This window comes from Arvicanthis niloticus, chromosome 15, assembly GCF_011762505.2.
Source record: "Arvicanthis niloticus isolate mArvNil1 chromosome 15, mArvNil1.pat.X, whole genome shotgun sequence".
NCBI classification, from domain to species: Eukaryota; Metazoa; Chordata; class Mammalia; order Rodentia; family Muridae; genus Arvicanthis; species Arvicanthis niloticus.
The window spans coordinates 9558413-9570707 of record NC_047672.1 but is presented as its reverse complement, the minus strand read 5'-3'; the positions used below and the strand labels follow the sequence as shown (position 1 = coordinate 9570707).

Below are 12295 nucleotides of genomic sequence, written 5' to 3'. Positions count from 1 at the left end.
CCAGAAGGAATACACATTATCAGCTCTTCAGGACTCTGGCTTTCAGACTTCTTAAACTCAAAGCCAGCAAAGGTCTCAGGGCAAGAAGGCACAAGTACAGGCTGTCTCTGCATTTATGTTACTTCTGCTCAGAACAGCATAATCCAAACAATTATTTTAGAATGTATAGAAATCATAAATGTTCTTACAAGTCTCATTGCCATTAGAGGCCTAGCCACCCAAAGAACACACTCACAAAAGTTTATTTAGAAGTAAAACATTTAGCTTTAAAATATGCAGAAGAAATGATTTCTACAGACATTCCAGTGGATGGGCCTACTTATGCCCATGCAATACTGACAAAACACACACACACACTCACGAGAAGTGTAGGCATGGGAAGAGCTGGAGAGGAGAGAGTTGGGGATGGATTTGATCAAAACACACATTCGTGTAAAAAACTCTCAAATTCTTAAGTTTTAAATTTAAAATAATGAAGAGATAAACCTTTTCACCTGGCCAACCCTTGCATGGACGCACACTAAGACCGGAAAGCATGAAGTGCCTCAGCCAAAGCAGGAGGTTGGTCGGCCGATCCACAGCCACAGGAGAGTCCACAGCCAGAGCATCCCTGGTCCCACGGCCAGGAAGCAGGAGTCCGAGGATGCCAACCCTTGGCAGTGCTACTCTGTAGCACTAGATGTCAGTGTGGACTTTCCCAGCCGCCAAGTTTTTACCTTCCCATGTAGAAGACAGCAGCTTAGGGCCTTTTCTTTAACACCGGGCTGTCTTTAGAACCGGCATTTCACCAAGTATTTTGTCTATTTTAATATTTCTATTTTTCCAGCATCTTAAAAAACCCAAACAGGTGCTGTAAGTTAAAGACTGCTGTTTTAAATACCACAGCTTTCTAAGCTCAGTGCTCACAATCGGGAAGGCAGCCTGCAAGGACTCCCAAGGCAGGCCATGGAAAGTTCTGCTCAGGGGTCTTAAAAGTAGCACTGTCAGAAACCTGCAGGCCCAGCCTCAGGAAGCCACAGTGTCCTCCCCTGCTACCACTGTTCTCAAAGAGAAGGCAGGAAGCTGTGGTGAAGTGTTTGTGATCACATGAGGTACAGTAGCCTTGTTTACTAGTTTTGAGGTTTTAGCTGTTTGTGTGTGTGTGTGTGTGTGTGTGTGTGTGATAGTTAGTTAGCACTCAGGAGATTTCTGCAGCCTTGAGGAAAAGTCTCTGTGTCGTTATCACTGACACAGGAGTTATCTGCAACTGAGTAGCTTAGACTAGTACACACGCACAGCTTCTGAAGGTCACTGAGCTCAAATCGAGGTTCGGGCAGAGAGCTGTTTCCTGCTACAAGTTCCTGAAGATCCTCTCCAGGGTTCTCTTGGCTTGTCTCTCACCCCTACTCCCTCTACCTCCAAAACCAACAGTGATCAATCCAGTCTCCCCTTCCCAGTGGGGAGGGGGTAGGTAGAACATAGTATCACTAAGGTACATCATTCCCAATTACCCCCACCCCAATTTTTAATTAATTAATTTTTTTTTTAAATTTTTAAAATTTTGAAGCACTAGCTCACTGACTGGCCCAGACAGGCCCTGAACATGTGATGCTCTTGCTTCAGCCTCTGTGGCAGCTCAGATTACAGATCTGGGCTACCAAGCTTGGCTCAATCTAGCCCTTCTTGGCATCACTCTAGCCTGCCTCTCCTGTTTACCTCTTTTGCTTATGAAGAGCTGAGCCAACCCAGGTCCTTCAGGGCAATCTTCCTAGCTCAAGATCCTTCCACTTGAAAAGGCCATCTTGCCAGATACAGTAACATATTGACAGATTTCAGGAATTTGAATATACAGACATCGTGGGCTCAGGAGTGTGGAAGATTCTATCTCTACCACAGTGATTAATTTAAAAACCACCTATGGCATGGGGATGGTGGTACATACCTTCAAGCACAGCACTCAGGAGGCAGAGGCAGGAGAATCTCTGTGAATTCAAGGCCAGCCTGGTCGATAGAACAAATTCCAGGAGAACCAGAGCTACACCAAAACCCAAACAACAACAATAACAAACAAACAGAAACGCACAATGCAATTCCAAATGCCTCTGACAGGTGCTTTTTAATATTGAAAACTGTGTCAGAAGATTTTAAGGCCCGAAATTAGCTTAGCTCGTGGGATCCTGACAATGGAAAAACCTAAATGTTATATCCCTATTAATATGACACTCTGGCCTCAATGCACTAATCCTGCTGCCCCTGGTGACCCCGACTTTCAGGATGACTGGGTGAGTACATACATGGACAGCATTGAGAAGCATTAACCCCAGCACTGGGGGAGACAGGCCAGAAGAGCATCCCACCCAAAGCCGACCAAAGGGCTGGATGTGACTCAGGAGGAGGGTGCTAGTTTAGGTCGCTCTGATTTCAGTGCCCCCAACACAACAAACAAAACCAAACACCCGATTTGATCCCTTGCCTTGCTGCAAACCAAAGGTTGGTTTCCTTTTGCGTGCACAGAGATGAGTTTAGTTCCTCTTCCCAACCAGTCTGCCCTCCATATTTATACCCAGGACCGAAAGCGCTGTCCAGAAAGTTCATGCACCATCTTTGCCATTTCCTTCTTTCAGACAGCCTGTGACTAGGCTTCAGAGCTTTCTATTCCTCTTGCCTGCATGCCTACATCCTAAGGGGATGGATTTCCCCTCTCCCATCAATCCATTCTCCAAAATGCTGCTGGAGATAAGCTATCCTTTCAAAAATCTAACTACAGCCATGCTAGGGCTGCCTGGGAGAGCCGTTCTCCTTTGTCTTTTGGATCTTCGCCCAGCGGGCCAAGCCAGCTGGACTCTGTCCCAGCCCACTCTTCCAGCTGGTTCTCAGACTTCCTTATCTCCTCCTCTTCATTCCAGCTAGTGAACTGGAGTTCCTCAGATGCTCCAAGCTCTCCTTTGCATTCAGGCTCCTACAGCCTAGGATACCTACAGATGCATAAGGCAACTGTCTCAAGATTTGGGCGTCACTTGTGGGATTGCATCCTTGTTCTTGGCCCAACTTCCATCCTATGGCTCCAGGGTGCAATTACTCCTTACTTGAGCCATCTAGGCATGGTGGCCACAGGTCATACAGGTTTGTGGGTCCTTGATTAACTGTGTATCTACCGCAAAGTAAGACATTGCACATGGATAGCTAATGTTTGCTTACGAGTGCAGATACCTTCCATAGGGGTCCGGATGTCTCTTAATGTTTCTGTGTACCAGGGATGACCCTGCTCCGGGCTATGTTCCAAAACCCTTGGTTCAGACTTGGATCTCTAGAGTTCAGCCAAAGACCATCTAGCTTCTGGGAAACAGAGGGTGTGTTAAGTTGACTAGTAGCTCTTACCACCCAGTTTGCCTTCTCATTCTTGGCAAGAGATAATCCTGCATTGCTGACCTTACTCTTTCTCGCCTGCCCTAACTGGGGCAAAGATCATTCAGGTACCACTGCAAGGGGGTTGGTCACTTGAAGCATAGACTACTTTGACAGAAAAACAATAGAGGGCAAACTTGGCATGGTAATAACAGTTAGGTAAATCAGTGCTAATCCGAGGAATGCATTAGTTACTAGTTCCTGCCATTGTGATCCACAACAGGCCCTGAAAGCCTCCTGCCTGAAGACTGTCTCAGAGCTCTGGAGAAGCACACACCGTACAGAGTTACAGATATTAAAGACTAGAGCCCCTGTGCTTGCGAGGTTTATACAATCTAGGCCTAAAACACAGCGCTTGCCTCTACTGGGGCTTTTGGCTACCCTTGAGGGAGGAGGTGGTACTGGGAAATGTCTTATACTACTTTTTAATCATTCATGTATTACCATAGGGATTCGTGAAAGCAGCAGGAGGCGGAGAAGATGGTGCATGTGCGCTGGAGGAGAGAACGAACGCATGCATTATGCAGCAGAGAGCTATCTTTTCCTCTAAACTGATTTCACTTCTATAGGCTGGGAAATCCCCTTGGTACTGGGCCCATGATACTCTTCCCACTATGTTTTATGTCTTTGCAACAGGATGGCCCCAGTAAAGAAGGTCTTTATATTCTAATGTAAGAATTCGAGCAAAAACGTCATAGGTTATGCTTGTTGGTGTTAAGGCTTTTGTGTGTGTCTGGGGTTGGAGTGTGTGTTGTTCATGGATATTTTCAGGTGTCTATGCATGCACGTGGAGACCAGAGATCAATCCTGATCGTCATTCCTTAGGACTCTCTACATTATTTTTATTACCACTATTATTGTTGTTGTTATTGTTATAATTATTGTTTTTTTTTTTCTTTTAAGACAAGGTCTCTCTGTGTAGCCCTGGCTGTCTTGAAACTCACTCTGTAGACCAGGCTGGCCTTGAACTCCGAGTCTGAGATCTGCCTGCCTCTGCCTCCCAAGTGCCCAGCTTACTTTTTTATTTTGAGCCAGAGTCTCTTCATTGAATTCTGGAGCTTAGCTTACTGATTAGGGTAGGATGGCTCAGTGAGCCCCAGAAATTCTCCTATGTCTATCTCCTTGGAGACAGGCTCACAAGCCATATTCCCCAGCCTATCTTTTCTCATGGTATGGGAGGTTGAATGCTGGTCCGCATGTTTGTATGGCAAATACCTTATAGACCAAGCTATCTGCTCAGCCCCAGATGCTGGTTTTTTTGTTTGTTTGTTTGTTTTAATTAAAATATTGTTTGCAAGCCAAAGTGAATTGAGAGTGAAATATAATACACATATTTAATCTCTTATTAATAATTTTATACTAGTCTGATAAGCAAGAATCAAGTCGTTTTTATTAGCAGGTGCTGACATTTTGTCTTAGCTGTTTTTAGAAATGAAAATAGATTCCAAAATCTATGTTAAACATAACATAGGGCTTTGCTAACCAGCTGATTAACACAAAGCATCTTTGTGACAAATTTAGGGCACCAAAGACTGCTCAAAGTGTTACCTACCTTATAAAATAAGAAAAGTTCTTTTTTTTTTTTAAAAAAAAAGAAAAAACCCCAACCCTTTTAACTACAAAGATTTCAAATAATCTCTGGTTTGTTTTATATATGCTGATCTGGTCAAGCCAGTGTGGTGATTTATATACTAGTAACGCGTGCTAAAGAGTTACAAAGAATACTTGAAGGCTTGACAGTGTACTTCAATTGTACGAAACAGTGAAATCAAGTCCACTAAATTTTAGCATACTTGAAACTGTACAGTATCACAGCATGCTACAGACAATATGCATATTATTAATCCATAATAGGTAGGACAATATTTCCAAGTATTTTCAAATAGACAGTGGATCTTCTAAGACTCTCAGTTACTCTGAGACTACTTCTATGGTCACGCGCACTTTACACACCTTACAAGAAACGGGTTTAGCTAAAGCAAAGGGCTTGGTTTGTCCCCAGTCTCAAAGCCAGCACTGAAGAGAATCAAGAGCTAATCCCAGCTTGACCATATGACTCTGGTGTGTGCTTACAATCTGTCCTGATTCCTGTCCGTTGCTTCTCATTAAAGAACCAATGGAGGTACCAGAGGAAGAACACTTTCTTAAGGAACACTTAAGAGCACACTTACGAACAAGTTTCTTATGTGTGAAGAACTGGTGGGGTGTGACGAAACTACAGCTTGTAAGTGAAGGCCCAGCTGCTTGTCAATAAAACACAGTCTTCGTGAGGATTACTATTTGGAGAAAGAGGAGAAGGCCCGAAGAGAAGCAGACCAAGGAAAGAACAGAGAAGAGTCCCCTCTACACTGAGGCTGTCAGAGAGTAATAATGTAAGTGTACAAGTGACTTTCAAGAATCATTTTAGGGCCAGTGAGGTGGCTCAAGCAAGTGAAGGCTTTAACCCCCCAGAACTCACGTGGTAGAAGTAAAAAACTCCGTGAGTTGTCTTCTGACGCCACACGAAGGCCATAACATGATGGAGTCACATACATATGTATACGCAAATAAATAAATGTAAAAGAATTTTTTTATAAAAGAGCAATTTTGGTGTGGCTGGAAAACATGAATGCACTCATTCCCTGAAAAGCTACTACACTACTATAGACTGTTGAGTGTCTAACAAACACCATGATCAGAGCTAAGAAGCCATTGTTACACAGTACAGTCTTCAGTCCTGAGAATGGGGTGACTGGTAACATGTGTGTGGGAAAAGACATTTGACCACATGATGTAATACAGGATATTTTATATAAAACTCGGAGTAACTATGTATCATGTGCTATGCACATATATAAACATATATTTAAACTACATTTTTCTTCTTCCTCCTCTTTTTCCTTTTTTCTTCTTTTCCTTCTCCTCCCTCTTTTTTTATCGAGACTTGTTTTTTTTTGTTTTGTTTTGTTTTGTTTTGTTTTTCTGTTTCTTAGGCTGACCTTGAATTCTAAGGTTCAAGTGATCCTCGAGATTCAGTCTCTCCAGAAGCTGGAACTACAGGGAAGCCTGTTCACAAGGCCTCATCTCCTATTTAAAAAACCTATTTGTGGCTGAAGTGATGGCTCAGTGGTTAAGAACACTGGGTGCTGCTATTGCAGAGGAATTGGGTTTGATTCCCAGCACACCCAAGGGATTTAATACCTTCTTCTGACTTTCACTATGGCCACCAGGCACATATGTGGGGAACTTAACGTGCAGGCAAAACAATTATACACACACACAAATTAGAAGAAGAAAAAAAACCAAACCCTCCATTCCCTTATCTTTTGAAAGAATGTCTAAATCACTACATAAATGACTCACCGCAAATACAAAAGGGGAAAACCGCGACGATGCATTTCTGCAGTTTGTATAAGCACACTTGTACATAGACAATGTTTCCCGTGCCCTCCAAATGGGAGGGTCAGAGCCGGCTCGCCCAAGCACCACACACAGGAAGGCATTTAGAATTCTGTTAAGTTCCATTTAGAGAAACCACAAGATTTTAAAGCTGCTATTGCCCTGGAGATTTAACTCAAACATTCTGGGCAAGGAAGCCAAAGTCCAAAAAGGTAAAATAGTTTACATTCTGCATAATTTGCCTTGGTGTTGGGCCCAAAGGCTGGGTTTCAGGGAGAAGATAGTCTCTGCACCTCAGTTTTTGCTCTACCTTTTAAGGTCAAGCTGGATTATTATTCGTTCTTCCAATTTTGTGCTCTTCCTTTCCCCCAGGATAATTCTAATCAAGTTGGCTTCAGCCTTCCTGTTGTTTTGTTCTGTCCTTCGCTCCTGTACTGTTTTTGTTTGCCTTAAATCGTTTCATTGCTGAGACTGATTTTTTGTTTGTTTGTTTGTTTGCTTGCTTAATCAGTGTATACAATACCAACAAAGGTCATACCTACCCACCCAAAAGCTCCAGTCACAAGTCACAGGGACGAACGCCCCATCCAGGAAAAGGTGCACTTGCTTTTCTCCAGCGTCCACAGGCCACGTGCGGGAGGAGGGGTCGTCTTCTGATTGGTGCCGGGAGTCTGGCCTGGAGGGCGGAGCCACCTGTCTGTCCATCACCACATGCTGGGCGGGGCCTGGGCGGGCAGGCCTGGTTGTAGGGCAGAGCCTTGACAGCGGGACCCAATCTCTGCGCTTTGCCCCAACTCGGCCGCCGCTCCTCCAGTGCGAGCCGCGAGGCGACGGTTGCCGGGGCGCGCGCCGCCCGTTCCTCTTTCCCGTTGCGAGCGGCTGGCGCGCAGGGAGGCGGCCCCCAGTCTGGCCGGGCGCCTCCCACTCTCCGAGCCGCCGGGGAGCCGGAGGATGGCGGCGGTGGCAGCGGCCGCCCGGGAGGAGGCGGTGCGGAGGCCGCGGAGCACGGCAGCAAGCGGCAGCGGCCCGTCGCGGCGGCCCGGCAGCGACCGCGTCCGCACGGCTACCTGAGCACTAACCGCGAGCTGCGTCCCGCCTCTCTCGCTCGCTCGCTTGCTCGCTCGCGGCCCGGGGCGGCGCGGACATGGGCGCCAAGCAGAGCGGCCCCGCCGCCAACGGCCGCACCCGCGCCTACTCGGGCTCGGACCTGCCCTCCGGGACCAGCGGCGGCGGCGGGGCGGACGGCGCTCGGGCGGCCCGGTTCGCGGCCTCGGTGCCAGGCGCGCAGCAGCCCGGCTCCTCGGCCGGCGCGGCGGCGGCTGCTGCGGCGGCGGCGGCCTCGGCCCCGGCAGCGCCCCGTAGCCGCTCGCTCGGCGGGGCGGTGGGCAGCGCGGCGGGCGGCCGCGCGGCGCAGTCGGCCTTCAGCATCCCCAGCAGTGGCGGCAGCGGCAGTGGGCCGTACGGCTCACAGGACTCAGTGCACAGCAGCCCGGAGGACGGCGGCGGCTCTAGGGACCGGGACCGGCCGGCGGGCGGGGGCCCTGGCGGGCCGCGTCTGGTGATCGGCTCGCTCCCGGCCCACCTCTCCCCGCACTTGTTTGGAGGTACGTCCCCCTGCCCTGGCAGCGGCTCCTCAGCTGGGGGAGCGCACCCCCACCCCCCAACCCTTGCAACGCGGTGAATGGAAGAAGTATTGTTTTAAAACAAACTGACGAAACAGCCTCGTGGTTGTAGCTTTTAGTACCAGGAAGTCAGGGGAGATCAGTGGCCGAGTGTAGTTCTGCCCCGGAGCTGAAGGGCGAGCAATTTCAAAGGCCCAAAGCCAGAAGAGACTCACGTGGACGTTTGAGTGTTAGAAAAAGGGAAGTTATCTTTCCTTTGGATCGACTCCTAACGAAGCTGCGATCCTTGCATCTCTGTAAATAGCCCTACCTACTTACTGGCTACTTGTTTTCTGGGTGTATGTATGTGTTAATGCGAAGTGTTGCCTCACCCCCAGGAAACTGCTACTTTTACAATGTGGCTAATGTCACTACTGCTTAGTTTGAAGCGGAATGTGGAAAAGTTCAAGAACAGTTATTTAAAGAGATAACCTTTACAGTGACCACAACTCTACCTGTAGAGGCAGTAATTGGACAAGGACTTTCGAAGAGAGGTGTTGACTAGAGTTAAGGAACAATTTAGTTCATGTGCTTTTATGTTGTTTGAAACAGGAGAAAGGGTGCAATTGATCTTAAAAATGTGAACTCGGCCACATATTGCCACCTCCTTTCCCTATGTGACTGATACTATACATTCAAACTTAAGCACAGAGTGATGTAAATTCCATGCCTTCAGTTTTTAAGACCCTTTTATTCATGTGTTTGAAATTGTGAGAAATTTGGTTAAGCGGAGTGTTTACTGATTTGTGTTCTACAGCAATCAATCTAGTTTGTGAGAATGTCATGTTTAGTTTCTGCCATCTTAATGATATTTTGCACGCTTGGTATGAAAGCACCTAGCTTTTAGCAACCTTTATTATTATTTTTTAAGTGTTTTTGTTTGTTTTGTTTGTGAAGTTCTGGCATTGTAACTTAAGTTACTGAGCTTGTTAGACAAGCTCTTTATCACTGAGCTCAACACCTAGCCTGGCACTTAAATAACTTGCTTTATGGTAAGTTTTGCAATGTCAATAATTATAGCGGTGTTTCTGAAAGTTGAAGCATCTTTTTTATAAAAAAAAAAAAAAAAAAAATCTTGTTTTTGAGGAAAAGAATATGTCCTTACTGAGATTTGAGGCATTGTAGTCTCCTAAGAATTGGAGAGTAATGGTACATTTAAAAAAAATATGTATCTTTTTAAAATGCAGTTTCATTGAGCGGTTATTACAAGTAGGAACAAGAAAGGGGACTAGGAGAAGTGAATTTTTCTCAGGGCTGATGACCCTCTTTGACAAGAGTTGTCCGTCTGTATGTTTTTATTTGGTTAAAGTAACTGTTTGGAACAGGGCAGCTGGCTGGCCTTCCTGCTGTTCCTAAAAAACTGGCAGGACCTATTTGCCAAATGTTGGAATGCAAACTTTTTTTAAAGCTAATTCTTAGATTTGTGTGCCTAGTTTGTAGTTCTTTAGTAGTCTTATTGAGTTAGGAAGATAGGTTTGGCAGCAAGATAGTGACCCTGGGACCTGGGGGTAGTTTTGCTCATTCAGATCTCTGGTGAGGTTGAGTCTTTTTTTTTTTTTTTTTTTTTTTTTTTTTTTTTTTTTTTTTTTTTGGCTTTTCGAGACAGGGTTTCTCTGTGCAGCCCTGGCTGTCTGGAACTCACTCTGTAGACCAGGCTGGCCTCGAACTCAGAATTCCGCCTGCCTCTGCCTCCCAAGTGCTGGGATTAAAGGCGTGGGCCACCACTGCCCGGGAGGTTGAGTCTTAAAGTCATCAACTGTGTGGAATGGTTTCAACTTTTTCCTCCAGTTCATTAAGAACTGTATTAATGATACATTAAGACATGTATCATTCTTGGGACATTTGAGAAAAATAATCACTCATTTATGTGAGAAACTTCAGTTGACAAAGGCCTAAAGAGGATCAGAAATGACCTTACTTGAGAAGGTGACCTTAAAATACTTGTTGATGCAAACAGTGAAGGCCATCCTTAGTGGCTTTACTTAATGAGACTTCTGTGTGTATGTCAGTGGGTGGGGTCATGAGAAAATCTAATCAAAGCCTGTTTCTAATCCTTCTGAGATGGAAGGAGCTAGATGTGCTGTCTTAAGTAATCAGACTTGATTCTTTACGTGAATCTCATTTTATTATTTTTTTATACCAGTGCAATTTATTCAGTTACAGTTGAAGGTTGGGCATATGCAGTGTTTATTGAGTTATGAATTGTTAGGGCATACATAATGGACTCCAGCTGAAAATTGAGAAAAGGAGTACTTCTAAATTAATGGAAAGTACTTATTATAAGTATGTAAAGCACTGTCTGTATTGTTTCATACCAGAAAGTATGCTACTAAAAATACTCAGGAGAATCCTTGTAGAGTCTCAGTGCTGTATATTGAAAGAGAAAACCTCAACGGTTGCTCTCTACATTGTCTTACTTTTAGGAGTGTAGCCAGTAGGTTTGTGAGCTTCTCTGTTGCAGTAAGTTGCCAAATTGAGTGAGGTTTTCTGTGGTGATTGTTGCCATTTGCTCTCTCTGGGGTGTATGTTTTGGCTGCACACATTCTTTTTTCTCTCTAGAGAATTAAGTGACTGGAATGGAGGTGAGTGGCCAGACATTTCAGCTTGTAGGCATTGAGTTCTCATGGAGATTAGGATATAGTTAGAATCTGTGTGGAGTTTTTAGAGGAAGCAGGGCTGGGTTGTTTTCATTTACTCCTAGGCTGGGGAGGCAAATACTGTATACAACAGTGAACACAAGTCCCCTCTCTCCATACCGATAATATTCTGGTCCCAGATTTATTTTAAAACTGGTCTCTAAGAGCATCATTGATACTTGAAAGCCTTGATATCTTAAAGAGGATTTGTTTGACTTTATTTTATCCCTGTATTTTCCCATTACATTGCTGATGTTCATAAAAGCTGTTAATAGGAGTGGTAAAATAGTCTTTTTCTGATGTAGCTGTCAAAGGAGGTGAATTAGACTGTTGAAATACCCCAATGAGTGAAGATTATTTGTAGAGAAACCCTATGGACTTCAGTAATGTATCTGGGTCTGATAGTAAGATTGTAAAGTGAATTACTTGAAGACATCGAACCAATAGTTCCTTGCTTGCTTTTGGCTGCTTAATTGTCTTGTGCTTATTTGGGTGTGGCATGCCTGTGAGTAGGTAAGCAGCCTGTAATTCAGGTGTCTCCTGTTATTTATATTGAAAAAAAACTGAGCCATCATTTAAAATTGAGTATGTTAAGTAAGATTTGTATTCCTAGGAAGATTTATTTAAATTAATTTTCAGCACAGATGTGAAGTTTTATGGAGTTGTTCTCAGTCATTACTTACAATAGAGTCCAAAATATTTGATATTGGGAAATTGTAGTTATTCTGCTCTCGATTCTTAGATTTTCCTTTATACAGTTGGTGATTTTCTTGGGGAGGGGCAGAAGTTGCTTGCTGGTGTGAAGGGGAAGCCATGCTGGTACAAACACTTCTGCTGTCCCTGCCAAGGGACTTGGATGGTTAGTCTTTCTCACTTGTAGACTCCTTCTATCTTGAAGACCACAGGTGGTACCTTATGTTGCTTGCTGAAGTGTGACTTCCCTCCTGGATTGTCCTGCTTTGGGAATTGTTTGGAAGTAACCTTGAGGTTGGAGGAATGGGATGAGTTGCACAGGGTGGCCCCTTGAGAGCTGCAGGACGTGGCTGGTGGGAGAGCTGTCTGTTGTATGCTCGAACCGGAGAAAGCCTGCTGGACTACTTTCTGCTTGGTTGCTTTGCCTGGTGACCAGTAAGTAGGATCTTACTGCTGTCTGTCCACCTGTCTCTTACTCATCGTGTGCGTGATTTTGTGGAGACTTGCCCTGACGTTCTACTTGTCACTTTCACTGGCTATGCA

General features: G+C 45.1%; 1 protein-coding gene across 2 annotated transcripts in view; it reads left to right on the top strand.

The window, feature by feature from the left end:
• Positions 1 to 7769: 7769 nt before the first annotated feature.
• The window catches only part of Znrf2 (zinc and ring finger 2), a 73272-nt gene continuing 68746 nt past the window's right edge, over positions 7770 to 12295 (top strand). For both annotated transcript variants that reach the window (XM_034519429.2, XM_034519428.2), the window contains exon 1: positions 7770 to 8366. In XM_034519429.2, coding sequence (XP_034375320.1) covers positions 7907 to 8366 — 460 coding nt within the window. In that variant the 5' untranslated portion in view covers positions 7770 to 7906. The remainder of the gene's footprint in view (positions 8367 to 12295) is intronic.